The 17,477-nt window shown below is 44.1% G+C and overlaps 1 protein-coding gene across 1 annotated transcript in view; it reads right to left on the reverse strand.

Moving 5' to 3' along the window:
• Positions 1 to 15,547, reverse strand: part of LOC134621180 (cytochrome P450 4F3-like) — a 22,402-nt gene extending 6,855 nt beyond the window's left edge. The window contains exons 1-7 of the mRNA XM_063467616.1: positions 15,344 to 15,547; positions 15,017 to 15,161; positions 14,871 to 14,924; positions 14,611 to 14,738; positions 12,948 to 13,069; positions 12,722 to 12,868; positions 650 to 779 (exon numbers count right to left, since the gene is read on the reverse strand). Coding sequence (XP_063323686.1) covers positions 650 to 779; positions 12,722 to 12,868; positions 12,948 to 13,069; positions 14,611 to 14,738; positions 14,871 to 14,924; positions 15,017 to 15,161; positions 15,344 to 15,547 — 930 coding nt within the window. The remainder of the gene's footprint in view (positions 1 to 649; positions 780 to 12,721; positions 12,869 to 12,947; positions 13,070 to 14,610; positions 14,739 to 14,870; positions 14,925 to 15,016; positions 15,162 to 15,343) is intronic.
• Between the last annotated feature and the right edge of the window lie 1,930 nt (positions 15,548 to 17,477).

Here is a 17,477-nt window from a genome sequence, read left to right on the forward strand (position 1 = left end):
AGTCTGTTTTATTTCAAAGTGTTTCAAACTTTGAAACGAACCTTGGTAGAGAACAGCTGTTCCCTACCAAGGAACAGCTGTTCCCTACCAAGCATTTCTTGCAGCTGGCAACAACGGTCGTGCATTCAGTATAGTTGTGACTTCCGCAAAAAATGTGGTCAAAATCTCATGAATAAGTTGAAGCATTTCTACCAGGCATTTCTGAAAGTTGTAACACAGAGGTTTGGCCTGCCTTGGATCTGAGCAACTCTGAGTGAGCAAATGCAAATGTGCCAGGCCTCAAGGACAATGGGTGGTTTGCACAACAAAAGCTGTAGGAGAAACAAGCTGACGACCTGTGAAAATCTCAGCAGGGGTGCTTAACACCTCAGGACTTGCACCAGAAAATAAAAAAGCCAGTAATTCTAGGGGGTGTTGGGTTTAGGGAAGTTACGCAAATTTGCGCAGGATAGTAAATCTGGTGCATATTGATAAAAACCAGAGAAAAGCTGTGTTGAACATGCTTCATGGTAGTGTAAAATGCCGTAGATGCCGTCTGGAAGTTCTTGTTTCTGTGCATGTTGCAAAACTTACCGCCTGACCCCTTCTGTAAAAGATACTTCAGCAGAAAAAAACTTTTGAAATACTGCTTATAGTCTTTCTGTCTTACCTTTGTCAGCAGAATAATGTCTACAAAATCTTTCCTCCTCCGAGCTGTTAGGGCAACATCCGATTGTGTTTCTGTCTCCCTCTGTTGGTTAAGGAGGGCATGACGCTTCTGAACCACATCCCTGGTGAACCTGAATCAGAATACAGCAGATTAAAACTGACACTACAAGATTGCATTGACAGTACTCTGAAGTAAAACAGAACATTAGACACTGCTACAGGTTATTATAGTACTATACTACAATACTTTTAAAGACTTTTACAGCATCATATGGTTAACCTTCCTCTTGTGTTAGCTTTCTGTTATCATCTCTTACCTTAACGGGTCGGTTTTGACCCGTGAATTAAATCAGCTATAAAATACACTAAAAACAATAAGTTATCCAATTTGTTTCTCATCTCTTGGTTACCTTGTTAGGCTTCCTTATCCATGAAAATGTTGGTTTTAATACTTTTGGTGTGGGCCTCTGGGTCGTTTTTTGTCACTATACCCCTCGATTTCAATTAAAAAAAAATAGTAAAATTAACCTCAGAGAATCATATTAATAAACAAAAGGTTTTTGTGTTACCTGACTATTACTGAGGGGTATAGGACACATCTCTTAAATAAATCTGTTTTATAGATTTTTTCATTTTAAGATTAATAACTAAAATGACATCTATGGTGTTACGGGTCAATTTCGACCCATAGATATTTACATCAAGAAAAGACAAAAAAATGTTGTTGTTTTTTTCAGCAGTAGACGTTTAATATAAACTGAAAAAAAAGAAAAAGTCCACTCCTCCTTTGTTTTGGTTATAGTCGTGGGTAATTGTGGGCTTTTTATCACTTCCCAATGATACAGCTACACCTTTGTGAAGTTTCCTTTGTGAAGTTCTTGTCCGAGGTCATATCTGGTAAAAAATAAAATAAAATAAAATAAAATATCACAGCTGATATTGTGACCCTGCAGTCCAGGGGTCCGTTCTTCGTACCTCGCTTACTACATCCAAGATCAAATAACTGAACTATACTGGGTTGACTAAACTACGGAGCCTGAACAAGAGCACAAACCTGAACACGAATAACAGCGAGCAGAAGACGGAATGATGGTTGGCGGCAGGGAAACACACAGAATGAAACAGGGTGGATACGCAGACGGACCAGCAACAACAATGACTAAAGACGTGACTTAAATACACACAGGGAAACACAGGGAGATTACACACAGGTGGTGGACACAGCTGGGAGTAATTAACAAGACGAGACAGAGGTAAAACTGAACACACTCACATGAGACGCAGACCTTCACAATAAAACAGGAAACAAGAACACTACACCAAGACGCAGACCTGACACTGAGAAACAGACGGAAAATGACCCACACCAAAACATGAGAACACAAATCCTAAATATCAATAAACAGAAACATGGAACTCAAATAACAGACATCATCATAATCATCACCACAACAAGAAAACAATAAAACAATCCCAGATGCAAAATAAACCAAAGCATAATAAACTCAAAATACTGGGTCCAACAGACCCAGAACCGTAACAGTACCCCCCCTCTAAGGGCTGGCTCCCGACAGCCCTAAACAAAAAAAAACCCGAACGAAACAAGAGCACCAAACCAGGGCGGGCGGAGGGGGTCCAGGATGGAGGGTCCGAAACAAAAAAACAAGGAGCACAAGAGTCCAGATCAAACCAAAAAAAACACAAGAACACAGGTCAACACAAAACAAGACTATTCATGAGTCCACAGTAACGTCTGGGGGTCGACCCAGAGGTCGACAACACAAGGACCAAAACAGTTCCGGAGGCCGACCGTGCACACGGCAGCGGCGGCGACGGGCAAACAGTTCCGGAGGCCGACCGTGCACACGGCAGCGGCGGCGGCGACGGGCAAACAGTTCTGGAGGCCGGCCACGTGGAGGCTGTCACTTGGTGTTCGCTCGCTCTGCGGTAGAGTATCACTTCCTGTTCCTGCTCGAACACAGTGGTGTTTCTGAGTAGCTTTTCTGCTTAGCAATTCAATTTAAATCTTTTGATACATCCCTTTTTCATAGTATAATCTTAACGTGCTTCATCTGAATCACCCTTTCTGTGTGCTCACTACCTAATTTATAGCCAAAGTATTCACTCACTGTCTCTGTACTGTTTCGCTAGCTTAGCTTAGCTCGTAGCCGACTCGTTAGCACTATGGCTACTTCACCTGTCCCTCCTGCACTTTCCTGCTCATTGTGTCAGATGTTTAGTTACTCCTCGGCCTCCTTTAGCAGTAATGATACCTGTAACAAATGTAGCATATTTGCAGCTCTGGAGGCCAGGATTACTGAATTGGAGACTCGGCTTCGCACCCCTCATTCACCCGTAGCTAGCCAGGCCCCTGTAGCTGGTGCAGCCGAAGATAGCGCAGGCCCCGCTAGCTGTTCCCCGGCAGACCCCAAGCAGCTGGGGAAAGAGGGCGGCTGGGTGACGGTGAGGAGGAAGCATAGTCTTAAACAGAAGCCCCAGGTACACCACCAACCTGTTCATGTGTCTAACCGTTTTTCCCCACTCGGCGACACACCCGCCGGGGGTCAAACTCTGGTAATTGGTGATTCTGTTCTCAGACATGTGAAGCTAGAGACACCGGCAACCATAGTCAATTGTCTTCCAGGGGCCAGAGCAGGCGACGTTGAAGGAAATTTAAAACTGCTGGCTAAGGGTAAACGTAAATACAGTAAGATCATAATTCACGTCGGCAGTAATGACACCCGGTTACGCCAATCGGAGGTCACTAAAATCAATATTGAATCGGTGTGTAACTTTGCCAAAACAATGTCGGACTCTGTAGTTTTCTCTGGTCCCCTCCCCAATCAGACCAGGAGTGACATGTTTAGCCGCTTGTTCTCCTTAAATTGCTGGCTGTCTGAGTGGTGCCCCAGAAACGATGTGGGCTTCATAGATAATTGGCAAACCTTCTGGAGGAAACCTGGTCTTGTTAGGAGAGACGGCATCCATCCCACTTTGGATGGAGCAGCTCTCATTTCTAGAAATATGGACCAATTTATTAACCCCCCCAAAATATGACTATCCAGAGTTGGGACCAGGAAGCAGAGCTGCAGTCTTACACGCCTCTCTGCAGCTTCTCTCCTCCTGCTGCCCCCCCAAAAACCCATCTCCATTGAGACTGTGTCAGCTCCCAAAAAGACAAAAAACAAACCAAAAACCAGCAATAAACAACTTAAACATAAAAAATCACAAAGAAAGAACAATACAGAATCCACATCTGAACCAAAGAGTAAAACAGTGAAATGTGGATTATTAAATATTAGGTCTCTCTCCTCCAAGTCTCTGTTAGTACATGACTTGATAATTGATCAACAAATTGATTTACTCTGCCTTACAGAAACCTGGTTGCAGCAGGATGATTATGTTAGTTTAAATGAATCAACACCCCCGAGTCATTCTAACTACCAGAAATCTCGAAGCACAGGCCGAGGGGGCGGTGTGGCAGCAATTTTTCACACCAGCCTATTAATTTACGAAAGACCAAGACAGACTTTTAATTCATTTGAAAGCGTGATGCTTAGCCTCGTCCACCCCAGCTGTAAAACTCACAAACCAGTCTTACTTGTTATTATCTATCGTCCACCTGGGCCTTACACAGAGTTTCTCTCTGATTTCTCAGACTTTTTATCTGATTTAGTGCTCAGCTCAGATAAAATAATTATTGTGGGTGATTTTAACATCCATGTAGATGCTAAAAATGACAGCCTCAACATTGCATTTAATCTGTTATTAGACTCAATTGGCTTCTCTCAAAATGTAAAAGAACCCACCCACCACTTTAATCACACTCTAGATCTTGTTTTAACATATGGCATAGAAACTGAACATTTAACAGTGTTTCCTGAAAACCCTCTGCTGTCTGATCATTTCCTGATAACATTCACATTTACAATAATTGATTACACAGCAGTGGAGAGTAGACTTTATCAAAGTAGATGTCTTTCTGAAAGTGCTGTAACTAAGTTTAAGAATATAATCCACCCACTGTTATCATCTTCAATGCCCTGTACCAACATAGAGCAGAGCAGCTATCTGAACGCTACTCCAACAGAGGTCGATTATCTTGTTAATAATTTTACCTCCTCACTACGTACGACTCTGGATACTGTAGCTCCTGTGAAAACTAAGGCCTCAAATCAGAAGTACCTGACTCCGTGGTATAATTCTCAAACACGTAGCCTAAAGCAGATAACTCGTAAGCTGGAGAGGAAATGGCGTGTCACAAATTTAGAGGATCATCATTTAGCCTGGAGAAATAGTTTGCTGCTTTATAAGAAAGCCCTCCGCAAAGCCAGAACATCTTACTATTCGTCACTGATTGAAGAAAATAAGAACAACCCCAGGTTTCTCTTCAGCACTGTAGCCAGGCTGACAAAAAGTCAGAGCTCTATTGAGCCAACAATCCCTTTAACGTTAACTAGTAATGACTTCATGAACTTCTTCACAAATAAAATTTTTATCATTAGAGAAAAAATTACCAATAATCATCCCACAGATGTAATATCATCTACAGCTACTTTTAGTACCATTGATGTTAAGTTAGACTCTTTTTCTCCAATTGATCTTTCTGAGTTAACTTCAATAATTAATTCCTCCAAACCATCAACGTGTCTTTTAGACCCCATTCCTACAAAACTGCTCAAAGAAGTCCTGCCATTAATTAATTCTTCAATCTTAAATATGATCAACTTATCTCTAATAATCGGCTATGTACCACAGGCCTTCAAGCTGGCTGTAGTTAAACCTTTACTTAAAAAGCCATCTCTAGACCCAGCTGTCTTAGCTAATTATAGGCCAATCTCCAACCTTCCTTTCATATCAAAAATCCTTGAAAGAGTAGTTGTCAAACAGCTAACAGATCATCTGCAGAGGAATGGCTTATCTGAAGAGTTTCAGTCAGGTTTCAGAGCTCATCACAGCACAGAAACAGCTTTAGTGAAGGTTACAAATGATCTTCTTATGGCCTCTGACAGTGGACTCATCTCTGTGCTTGTCCTGCTAGACCTTAGTGCAGCGTTTGATACTGTTGATCATAATATCCTATTAGAGCGATTAGAACATGCTGTAGGTATTACAGGTACTGTGCTGCAGTGGTTTGTATCATATCTATCTAATAGACTCCAATTTGTTCAAGTAAATGGAGAGTCCTCTTCACACACTAAGGTCAATTATGGTGTTCCACAGGGTTCAGTGCTAGGACCAATTCTGTTTACATTATACATGCTTCCCCTAGGCAGCATCATTAGAAGACATAGCATAAATTTTCACTGCTATGCAGATGACACGCAGCTCTATCTATCCATGAAGCCAGGTAACACACACCAATTAGTTAAACTGCAGGAATGTCTTAAAGACATAAAGACCTGGATGGCCGCTAACTTTCTGCTTCTTAATTCAGATAAAACTGAGGTTATTGTACTCGGCCCTGAAAATCTTAGAAATATGGTATCTAACCAGATTCTTACTCTGGATGGCATTACCTTGGCCTCCAGTAACACTGTGAGGAACCTTGGAGTCATTTTTGACCAGGACATGTCCTTCAACGCACATATTAAACAAATATGTAAGACTGCTTTCTTCCATTTGCGCAACATCTCTAAAATTAGAAATATCCTGTCTCAGAGTGATGCTGAAAAACTAGTTCATGCATTTATTACTTCCAGGCTGGACTACTGTAATTCACTATTATCAGGATGTCCTAAAAACTCACTGAAAAGTCTTCAGCTAATCCAAAATGCTGCAGCAAGAGTACTGACAGGGACTAGAAAGAGAGAGCATATTTCTCCTGTATTGGCTTCCCTTCATTGGCTTCCTGTTAAATCCAGAATTGAATTCAAAATCCTGCTCCTCACATACAAGGTGTTAAATAATCAGGCCCCATCTTATCTTAATGACCTTGTAGTACCATATCACCCTATTAGAGCACTTCGCTCTTGCTCTGCAGGCCTACTTGCTGTTCCTAGAGTATTTAAAAGTAGAATGGGAGGGAGAGCCTTCAGTTTTCAGGCCCCTCTTCTGTGGAACCAGCTTCCAGTTTGGATTCGGGAGACAGACACTATCTCTACTTTCAAGATTAGGCTTAAAACTTTCCTTTTTGCTAAAGCATATAGTTAGGGCTGGACCAGGTGACCCTGAATCCTCCCTTAGTTATGCTGCAATAGACATAGGCTGCCGGGGATTCCCATGATGCATTGAGTTTTTCCTTTCCAGTCACCTTTCTCACTCACTATGTGTTAATAGACCTCTCTGCATCAAATCATATCTGTTATTAATCTCTGTCTCTCTTCCACAGCATGTCTTTATCCTGTTTTCCTTCTCTCACCCCAACCGGTCGCAGCAGATGGCCGCCCCTCCCTGAGCCTGGTTCTGCCGGAGGTTTCTTTCTGTTAAAAGGGAGTTTTTCCTTCCCACTGTCGCCAAAGTGCTTGCTCATAGGGGGTCGTATGATTGTTGGGTTTTTCTCTGTATTTATTATTGTGCTATCTACTGTACAATATAAAGCGCCTTGAGGCGACTTTTGTTGTGATTTGGCGCTATATAAATAAAATTGAATTGAATTGAATTGAAGGCAGCGGCGGCGACGACGGGCAAACAGTTCTGGAGGCCGGCCACGTGGACGGCAGCGGCGGCCACTGAGCAGATCTGGAGGTCGGCTGCGTTGCCAGCAGCGGCGACGATCCCTCGCAGGAGGCCGGCCACGACGGCCATGACGCCCAATTAGAGGCCTGGAAAGCGGCCGGCAGAGGTGAGGTGGAACAGGACGGGTCGGGTCCCACGACGGCTTGGCAACCGCAGGGCCAGGCGTGGACGAAGACACAGAGGCCGGGCCAGGCGTGGACGAAGACACAGAGGCCGGGCCAGGCGTGGACGAAGACACAGAGGCCGGGCCAGGCGTGGACGAAGACACAGAGGCCGGGCCAGGCGTGGACGAAGACACAGAGGCCGGGCCAGGCGTGGACGAAGACACAGAGGCAGGGCCAGGCGTGGACGAAGACACAGAGGCAGGGCCAGGCGTGGACGAAGACACAGAGGCCGGGCCAGGCGTGGACGAAGACACAGAGGCCGGGCCAGGCGTGGACGAAGACACAGAGGCCGGGCCAGGCGTGGACGAAGACACAGAGGCCGGGCCAGGCGTGGACGAAGACACAGAGGCCGGGCCAGGCGTGGACGAAGACACAGAGGCCGGGCCAGGCGTGGACGAAGACACAGAGGCCGGGCCAGGCGTGGACGAAGACACAGAGGCAGGGCCAGGCGTGGACGAAGACACAGAGGCAGGGCCAGGCGTGGACGAAGACACAGAGGCAGGGCCAGGCGTGGACGAAGACACTGAGGCAGGGCCATGCGTGGACGAAGACACTGAGGCAGGGCCATGCGAAGGCGGAGCAGAAGCTGGACCAGGCGAAGGCGGAGCTGAAGCTGACGGCAGCGCTGCGGAACCTGACGGCAGCGCTGCGGAACCTGACGGCAGCGCTGCGGAACCTGACGGCAGCGCTGCGGCTGAGGCCGCGGCTGCAGGCGTGGATGAGGCCGCGGCTGCAGGCGTGGATGAGGCCGCGGCTGCAGGCGTGGATGAGGCCGCGGCTGCAGGCGTGGATGAGGCCGCGGCTGCAGGCGTGGATGAGGCCGCGGCTGGCTGGACGGGCTCCTTGGGCCCTCCAGCCAACGACACCTGAGGCTGGCTGGGTTCTCTTGAACCCCCAGCAGACAAAACTTGAGACCAGACGGGCGACTCGAACCCTCCAGCTGACGTGACTTGAGGCCGGACGGGCGACTCGGGCCCTCCAGCTGACGACACTTGAAGCTGGCTGGGCTCCTCCGAACCCCCAGCTGACGACACTTGAAGCTGGCTGGGCTCCTCCGAACCCCCAGCTGACGACACTTGAAGCTGGCTGGGCTCCTCCGAACCCCCAGCTGACGACACTTGAAGCTGGCTGGGCTCCTCCGAACCCCCAGCTGACGACACTTGAAGCTGGCTGGGCTCCTCCGAACCCCTAGCTAACGTGGCTTGAGACTGGACGGGCTCCTCGGGCCCTCCAGTGGAAACAGACACTGAGGCAGCAGGTACGCAGACCTCTGCCGGTGTGGACACTGGTTGGAACTGAGCAGCACAGTGGCTAGACTCAGGCAGCAACAGTGGGATGCAGACCTCAGAGGGCTGAATGTGTTCCCCAACACACTCAGCAGAGGACGGAGGCGGACGGGTGAACTCACTTGAGCTCTCAGGGGGCGCTGAGAGCCGAGACTGCTCTGGTGAGTTCCCCAGTGAAACTGCTGGCGCTGGCGTCTTGACCTCTAGGGGTCCAGAGTCAGCTGGTGAGCGACACCCAGCCTCTGGGGAGGCCCTAGAGGGAGTAACCGTCTCTGAGGTGGCCAGCTTAAGAGAACCAGCAGATGTAATGGTGAAGTGTGTTCCCTGCTTGGAATCAGACGGTGAGGATGGTGACTGAATGAGCGGGTGGATAGGCTGCTGAACTGGTGGTAACTGGGCTACAAGTAGCGAAGTTGTAACAGGTGGTGGAGTGGCTGACTGAACTGAGGGCAGCGTGGCTGCTGACTGAACTGAGGGCAGCGTGGCTGCTGACTGAACTGAGGGCAGCGTGGCTGCTGACTGAACTGAGGGCAGCGTGGCTGCTGACTGAACTGAGGGCAGCGTGGCTGCTGACTGAACTGAGGGCAGCGTGGCTGCTGACTGAACTGAGGGCAGCGTGGCTGCTGACTGAACTGAGGGCAGCGTGGCTGCTGACTGAACTGAGGGCAGCATTACAGGCCTGACATTTGACTGGGATGGAAGTGAGGACGGGATAAAGGAGCGGACACGGTCATAAACTTGGAACGAGGATTCAGAACAGGCAGTCTTAGAAGCTCCGAGCATGGGCAAGACGGGGAAATCATGGTTATTCTCAGTAGAAACACAAAAAACAGCCCCAGAAACCACAGTCACAGAAGCAACAGAGGCAACAAAAGCGTCCCTTTCACTCACCACAGCCGGCTGCTCTGACATTGTGAATTCCGGCTGTGGGGTGCCGCGCCGACGGCGTGAACGTCGCTTCCTCCGTGGACACGGCTCCAACAGGCCGGGAAACTCCTCATCCGGCGGTACGGACGGCACGTCCTCCGTGGAAGCGAGCGGGCGAGCAGTGACGGCGGGGGGGTGAAGGTGTAGTTCGTGGAGAATGAAGTTTTGAACGAGCGGGTGGAGTGAGTCCAGTAGCCAGGGATAATCGGAGATAAGCTGTTGTAGCTTGTCCTCCACAGCATAGAGAAACGCTTCTCCCTCATGCTTTAGCCACAGGTTGATTAACTTGGTAGCTGAATCCGTTATGAGCTTTCGAAGCTCCGTGGGTGGGGTGAATGCCGCTGGATCCATATCTGGCTGGTCCGTACTGTCACGGCGAGTGAGAGGAGCCGTGTGAAAATTAAAGGAGGATCCAAACGCAGGCACTCGTACAGGTGAGAGGGTGGTTTATTAAACACAAAAGAAATGGACAAAAACAGCAAACGGAGAACTGAACTATACTGGGTTGACTAAACTACGGAGCCTGAACAAGAGCACAAACCTGAACACGAATAACAGCGAGCAGAAGACGGAATGATGGTTGGCGGCAGGGAAACACACAGAATGAAACAGGGTGGATACGCAGACGGACCAGCAACAACAATGACTAAAGACGTGACTTAAATACACACAGGGAAACACAGGGAGATTACACACAGGTGGTGGACACAGCTGGGAGTAATTAACAAGACGAGACAGAGGTAAAACTGAACACACTCACATGAGACGCAGACCTTCACAATAAAACAGGAAACAAGAACACTACACCAAGACGCAGACCTGACACTGAGAAACAGACGGAAAATGACCCACACCAAAACATGAGAACACAAATCCTAAATATCAATAAACAGAAACATGGAACTCAAATAACAGACATCATCATAATCATCACCACAACAAGAGAACAATAAAACAATCCCAGATGCAAAATAAACCAAAGCATAATAAACTCAAAATACTGGGTCCAACAGACCCAGAACCGTAACAAAAATATGAATTACATCTGAAATAATCAAATACATGACATAGAATGATTAATAGTACATTTTCCTTTTTTTAGGAAATGACCTGTATGTATCTGTATGACATCAATAAAAGAATCAAATACTGCATTATCTTTAGTTACATTGATAATATTTATTTATGGAAAAACAGTGGAGAAATATCGCTGTTGCTTTCGTATAACTGAAGCGGACATACCTGAGTGGCCGCGATCTAATCCTGTTTACATAAAGTAAGCCTGCTCCCAAGCAGGTTTACGCTTACGGATCTGATGCTATGACAGCAAGTCCCGGATGAGCTTCGGAGAACCGAACGATCCAAGATCACGCGAAATCGTCAACAATCAAATCCAGCTAACTTACTTAGCGAGGTACGAAGAACGGGCCCCAGTGGTCATATCAAGGACCACACATTTTCATTGGTTCTTCTCAGGGATGCCACTCGCAGCTTTGACTGTGAAAATCTGTACATTCCAGGCATAGTTGGTTTTTGCATCACAGGCTTCCCAGATTTTTCTGCCGTATTTCCCTGGCTTACTGGGTATGTATTGCCGGAAGGGGCATTTTCCTCGAAAAGTGGACAAGACATTCATCCACTGTCACCTCTGGCCCTGGGATGAACATCAGCGGAAGAAGCTACACCCATCTCACCCAGACATCCCTGATGGGAGCAAGCTTGTCAGACCTCGGTCTGGTCTCTCTGTTGTCAAATCTGAGGACTCTTGAATCAAAATGATATCAAATGTGTGAAGTGACATCGTTGCCCAGAAAATATTTCTGCCTGTCAATGCGTCCCATAGACTATCAGTGGCCTCATTGCAGCATCTGTACACTCCAGCAAGAAGAAGAACACATCCAGGTATTCCTCATCAATATCTTTCCACATGTTGCCATGGACTTTTTTTCCTTCAAGGTTTATCATAGTAATGATGATTCTTTTTAGTGACAATGGCATAAATAGCTCAAAACATCTCTTGATGTCACTGACTTTGGTCAGAGCAAACCTTGTGATTCCAGGGGTCATTTTGATGACATTTGCAGCAGCTTCCCTGCTATGTACATCATGAGGTACTGAGCTCCAAAAGATCTTACCATTTTTGGACTTGAATCTTTCAGCAGGAGTAGCTTCAGCACCAGCGACCTCCACCTCTGATCAGATGTGTCTGTGTCTTCTGGATGATAGTCCACATTGTCTTCCTCCTTAGAAACCTGCCCATCTGAATCGCTATGCTGCTCTGTGTCCTCTCCTTCATTTTCACCAAAAATATGATCCAGAACTTGGCTCACTGTGAATCTTCTTCTCATTTTTGTATGCTGGAAATTGTAAATGTGCACTCTGGAAGTCAAATGGCCACTCAAATGAGTGAATTCACCTCACATGTCTTGACATGCCATCTTTATTTTGTTTTGTTTTTGTGCAGGTATACTGCAAAAAACACACAAAATAAGAATCCCCTAAAGCTCATATGATTAGGAGAGGAGCTTGGTGTCAGTGTTTTAGCTGACAGTTCACTTATGATTTCAGTTTTGGCTTTAATTATTGCTTTATACTCATAATATTATACCTGGGTCGAAACCGGCCCTAACAACACAAAGGTCATAATTTCAACTAGGGCATTTTATAATTTAGTGAAAAGATTTTTTTTTTGTTTGTTTTATTTTGTGGAAATAGAGGTTTCTGACAAAGTCAAAAAGCCTTGATACAATAAACAAATGTATGTGATTTTTTATGCATTTGAAATTTTAAATGGGTCGGTGCCGACCCTAACACGAGAGGAAGGTTAAGTATATCTCTAGAGCAATCCATAACATTAGATTTCAACAGCAATTAATACAAAAAAGCACATAAGCAACAAATATGACAGTTATATTTGCATCTGCACCATTTGACAGTAACAGTGTGTCATCACACTCGCAGCCTCCTATGTAACTCGTGTAACTCAGCTACAGAAATGTCAGAAGGTCAGAGTATTACCTGTGTACAGTATTTAAGGCTTGTTTGAATCGTTTCCCCTGCTGAGTCTTCCAGTAAATCCAGTCCCAGTGGTGAAAAATGTTTTCTCGCCGATGTGTTACCAGGTCACTGAGCTCCACTATGGCTGACATGTACTCACTGGGAGACCTGGAGGGACAATTTTCTTAGAAACTGACAACTACAACAAAAATGAAAGATATCAGTTGAAATAAGTGGCTGTTCTCACTCCTGACAGTTGCTGTCATAGCTGAAGGCACATTTTAGTAAACTGTCCAGAGTCAGCAGAGTGACATGGTCAAACATGTCCAGATTAGTTTTGCCTTCTGCTACAAGTCGGCACCACTTGTCCTGAAAACAGAAACAAGGAGGGATTAACAAGATAAAGATGTCAGCATAAGCAAGGAAACAAAATCACATTTGGGGGGGGTGATTCATGCAGTCTAAGTCTTCAACTTAAAGCAGCTGAACTGTTCAGGGTCCGTTTAAGATGTTATTGGACAAACAGTGAACACTATGATTTGATCTCAAATATGGTAACTTATGTTATACACATGAATTTTAAAGATCACCTAAGTTCTGTGCAGTCAGTATAGATGTAGATTGTGCGTTTGCCTGTGGTCAGCCTCCTGGATAATTTAAAGAATTTTTTTTAAACTGAGAATAAATAAAAACGAATGAATAAAATACGTATTAGTCTATTAGTCGTCCCCCCCCCCCCCAAGCACACACACATGCACAAAACAAACAAAAAACAAACAACACCCCCCCCATGTAATGTGAATATTACCATGCTTCAACACATTCTGCACTTTCATGAATCTAAAGTAAATAGTCATTTTTTTCCACTCGTCTTTACTCGATCTATACAAATCTAAGTTATTATTATTATTAATAAAAGATACAGACATCTCATCAGTGCCACTGATTGTGTAGTGTTTTAAATGACAGCAGTTTGAAAGCTTGTGAAAAGGTTGGTGTATCCTATGAAAATTGCTGATAAGGAAACATTTGATCTTCTTGAAAGAGTGGCTGCTAAAAGGTGTGGTGCACTAAAACAAATGAATCATAAAAAAAAAACTGAAAAATTTCAAAAGGAAAGAAGAAGAAAGTCCTTTCTGGAAGTGAACGAGTAACTGATGACTGCAAGTCATCAGTGTTATCAAGATGATGTCAGACTGCTGGACAATTCTGGAAATCACTACAGAAAATTATGTAGTAGTTTTGTAGAGGGTGTAGTACTCTTCATAGAAATATGAATAACAGACATCACATTGATGAGCCTTATTATGCTGAAAGTTTCTTCCTGCTAAATGTAACTTTTTCCTTCCCACCACCAGAATGTGCTTGCTCATAGCAGGTCACTTGATTACTGCTGTTTTTTTTTCCAATACTGTAAGTTGTTTAACTAACAGTATAAAGCATCTTAAGGTGGCTGTTACTGTGTTCTGTGTGCTCTTACTGCAATTAAAACCTGAATGACTAATTTAGAATCTGAAAATAACTGAAAAACGTATTTTTCTCATGGTTGTACCAGTTTTAACAATGTTTGCTTGTCTTGTTTGCGACCGGTGGTACCCCTGTATACACTAATCGTATCAACTTCATAATCCTATGTGACTTAATTTAACATTTTCAGAAAACTTGACCTGTGACCCCTTACTTTGAGGCCGAGGTCACTGAGAATCGAACTTGTCTGAGATTTTTAGTAGATGCACATATGGTATCGATTTCAAAACTCTATGTAGCCTACGTCTCAAGTTATCGCATTCACAAACTTGGTTGTCCACATTGCCCGCTTGGAGGTATAACGATGAGCTGAGGGATAAACTCAAACTGTCATGCGATCAGCTTTGTGTGCATAACTGTATGCGTGACTGTGTGTATCTTACATGCATGATTTTAGATGAGGAGTTAAATACAGCAATGTAGCTCTTCAATATATCAAAATGGAAAGCTGGAGTGAGCAGTCGTCTCTTGCGGGACCACACCTCTCCGTTACTGATCAACAGACTGTGTCCTGAAACAAAAAAAAAAAAGAATTGTAGTTAGGAGCACTGTCGTTTGACTTTTAGAACAAAATCAGTACTGGGAAAGATTTAATTCCAGTAAACTCTGCAACATATGAGGAAAACTGAAATATTTCACTCACCCAGCCATGGGCGCAGGTGGTGATAAATTAATTCATCTTTCACTGTGATGCTGGCTGAAGGAAGTAAATGATGAACAATGTAAGCAAACACCAAAAGCTTTGGAAATGTGGTATAATACAGACTGACTGTAGGTGTTTTACCCTACCAGGTGCCATAAGCTGAGGTTTGACATAGTGAGGGTGAAAGAGTCTGACCAGGTGATAGAAAGGACCGAGGAACCAGCAGCAGGAGTGTTTGTATGTCTGCACCAGGTCATCCACCTGCTGGAGGCCTTCTTCTGTGCTCTGCATCTATAATGTTTTATCACAAAACAAGACTTAAAGATTGGTGCTGATTATAGCAATCAAAGAGAAATAGTAACATAGCAACAAAAAGTACATTCTGTTTAACTGTGAAACCTATAGATGTATCATGTAGAGATTGCAAATATTTAAAATAGTTCATAAAAAAGGAGGATGTCTGTGTGTTGTACCTTCCCAAGATGGCCCAACAACCATGAACGTGTCTGTGGTTTGCTGAAACAGGATAACCTGTGAGAGTACCAGGTGTGACGCAGCAGCAGCCTCGCAGTCCAAAGTGCAATCACAGCAACCAGTCCAGTACTGAAAATGTACAGGACTGAACAGAGAGCTGTCCAGCTGAGGACCAGAGAGAGGACACTGTGCAAGAGAGCCATCACTGAGAGAGAGCAATTAGCATCCAGACATTCAAGTTTCTCACTACTGGCCCCGCTCTGTTGGTTGTACTTATAGGGGCAAAATGCTCCACCCCCCACTCACACACACTCACTCCCCCAGTTTTGATTATAAATACTAAAAGCTCTAGTTCTAAGTTATGAAATGTACATAGTATTCCATCAGTCTTGTCACATTTTAATATAACTCTACAAACTATTTCACTCTTGCAATGCCCCAATGATAATAATAACATGTAGTCTGAACAATATGGCTACTGCACATGGTAATTTAAAATGATAACTGTATAAAAAAGAAATAAGTGAATAAATATAAAAACAGAAGTCATGATGGCTATAAAAAGGTAAAATACTGTGCAAGAACTGCTGTACCAAAAGTAGTGTTGTCGCAGTATTTTGGAGAATTTTGATTTTATTTTCATTGTGGAGATTAATTATCGGTACTTTCTAATTTTAATGCAGTAACATCTCCATTCTACAGACTTGGGATTTTAAGATTCCACAAAAATGCCCACTTACTTGGAATTCTCCTTGCTGGCAGAGAACCACCTCTTAACCTGATCACCTGCTTACCCAGAGAAGCTGTTCTGAGTTTCATGAAATGAGAAAGAGAAAGAGACCGTCATTTCAATGTAGTTCACTTGCGTAAAAGCACAGGGTGAGTCAAACCATGACTTCTCTGTTTAATTTAGGAGCACTTTGGAACTGAATCAAACTGGATGCTAACTGGTCTGACTAAAGCTAGCTAGCAGACTAAAAACTAGAGGAAAGTTGACTCTCAGGAATGAACTTAAGAAAATTCAAACTCCTTCATTATCAGTTTAGTACGATGGACACTTTGTTTATGGTGTTTACACTTGTTTGTGAAGCTCTGTGGAATCTTCACAGTTGTTTTGTGATAATCTGATTCATTTTATTTTAAATGAAGAAGCTTCAGTATATTTAAGTTAAAGGATAAATGGACTGGTGCTTTTCTACTCTGAGCACTCAAAGTGCTTTTATACAACTTGCCTCATTCACCCAAGCACTTTTCTCTATGATTTACCTATGCAAGTGCTTTTTAATGCTCACACACAATCAAACTCCGATGGATGCATCGGAGAGCACCTTGGGGTTAGTTTCTTAGTATCAAGGACATCTGGCGACTGGAGCAGAGTGAATCACCAACCTTCCGATGTGTAGGTGACTTTCTCGACCTCCTGAGCCACAGCTACCCTGTGGCTGCAACTGCACAGTGTATCTTTATCTCTTTAACGCCTCTTACAAACTCTGGTTTAGACTCTGATCCTACCAACATTTTAGTATTCTGAAAACCTCACGCAGGTTATGTTTGCATCTGGCAATAAATATTTGTATGTTCTGCATCTCGTTGTACTTTGTCAGTGCCATTTTTCTGCTGTAAAGGAAACTGGGACTTTTAAATCTTGTAAAAAATAGTGACTGCCTGAATTAACCATGAATTAAAATGTGAAATGAGTATTTATAAAACCTCCGTTAACACACTCACAAACAATGAGCTCAAATCTTGAACATTATATTTATGAATGTGCATCTAATTATTATTCACACATTTAGACTTTCTAAATGATACCATGGGCGTGTTATATATGAGGTTACTGATCAAGAATAAACATTTCTATCTATTTTATAAATGACACACTAACCAGGAGTAATGCCTTATAAATGATAAATGATGACGATGATGATGCAGATACTAATACCTTAATAATGCCCTTAACAACAGTGTGACATTATTATAATGCAACTTGTGACTAAAATGCTGTTTGTACTTTAAATTTGCCTCACATGATTCAGGAAGATTATATGTGACAGATTATAGTGCAATCGGTCTTTTATAACAGCTGAAATACCTCTAAAGGAACATTACAACGAACATGCTGTTATCATGTTA

Source organism: Pelmatolapia mariae, linkage group LG23 (genome assembly GCF_036321145.2).
Source record: "Pelmatolapia mariae isolate MD_Pm_ZW linkage group LG23, Pm_UMD_F_2, whole genome shotgun sequence".
NCBI lineage: Eukaryota > Metazoa > Chordata > Actinopteri > Cichliformes > Cichlidae > Pelmatolapia > Pelmatolapia mariae.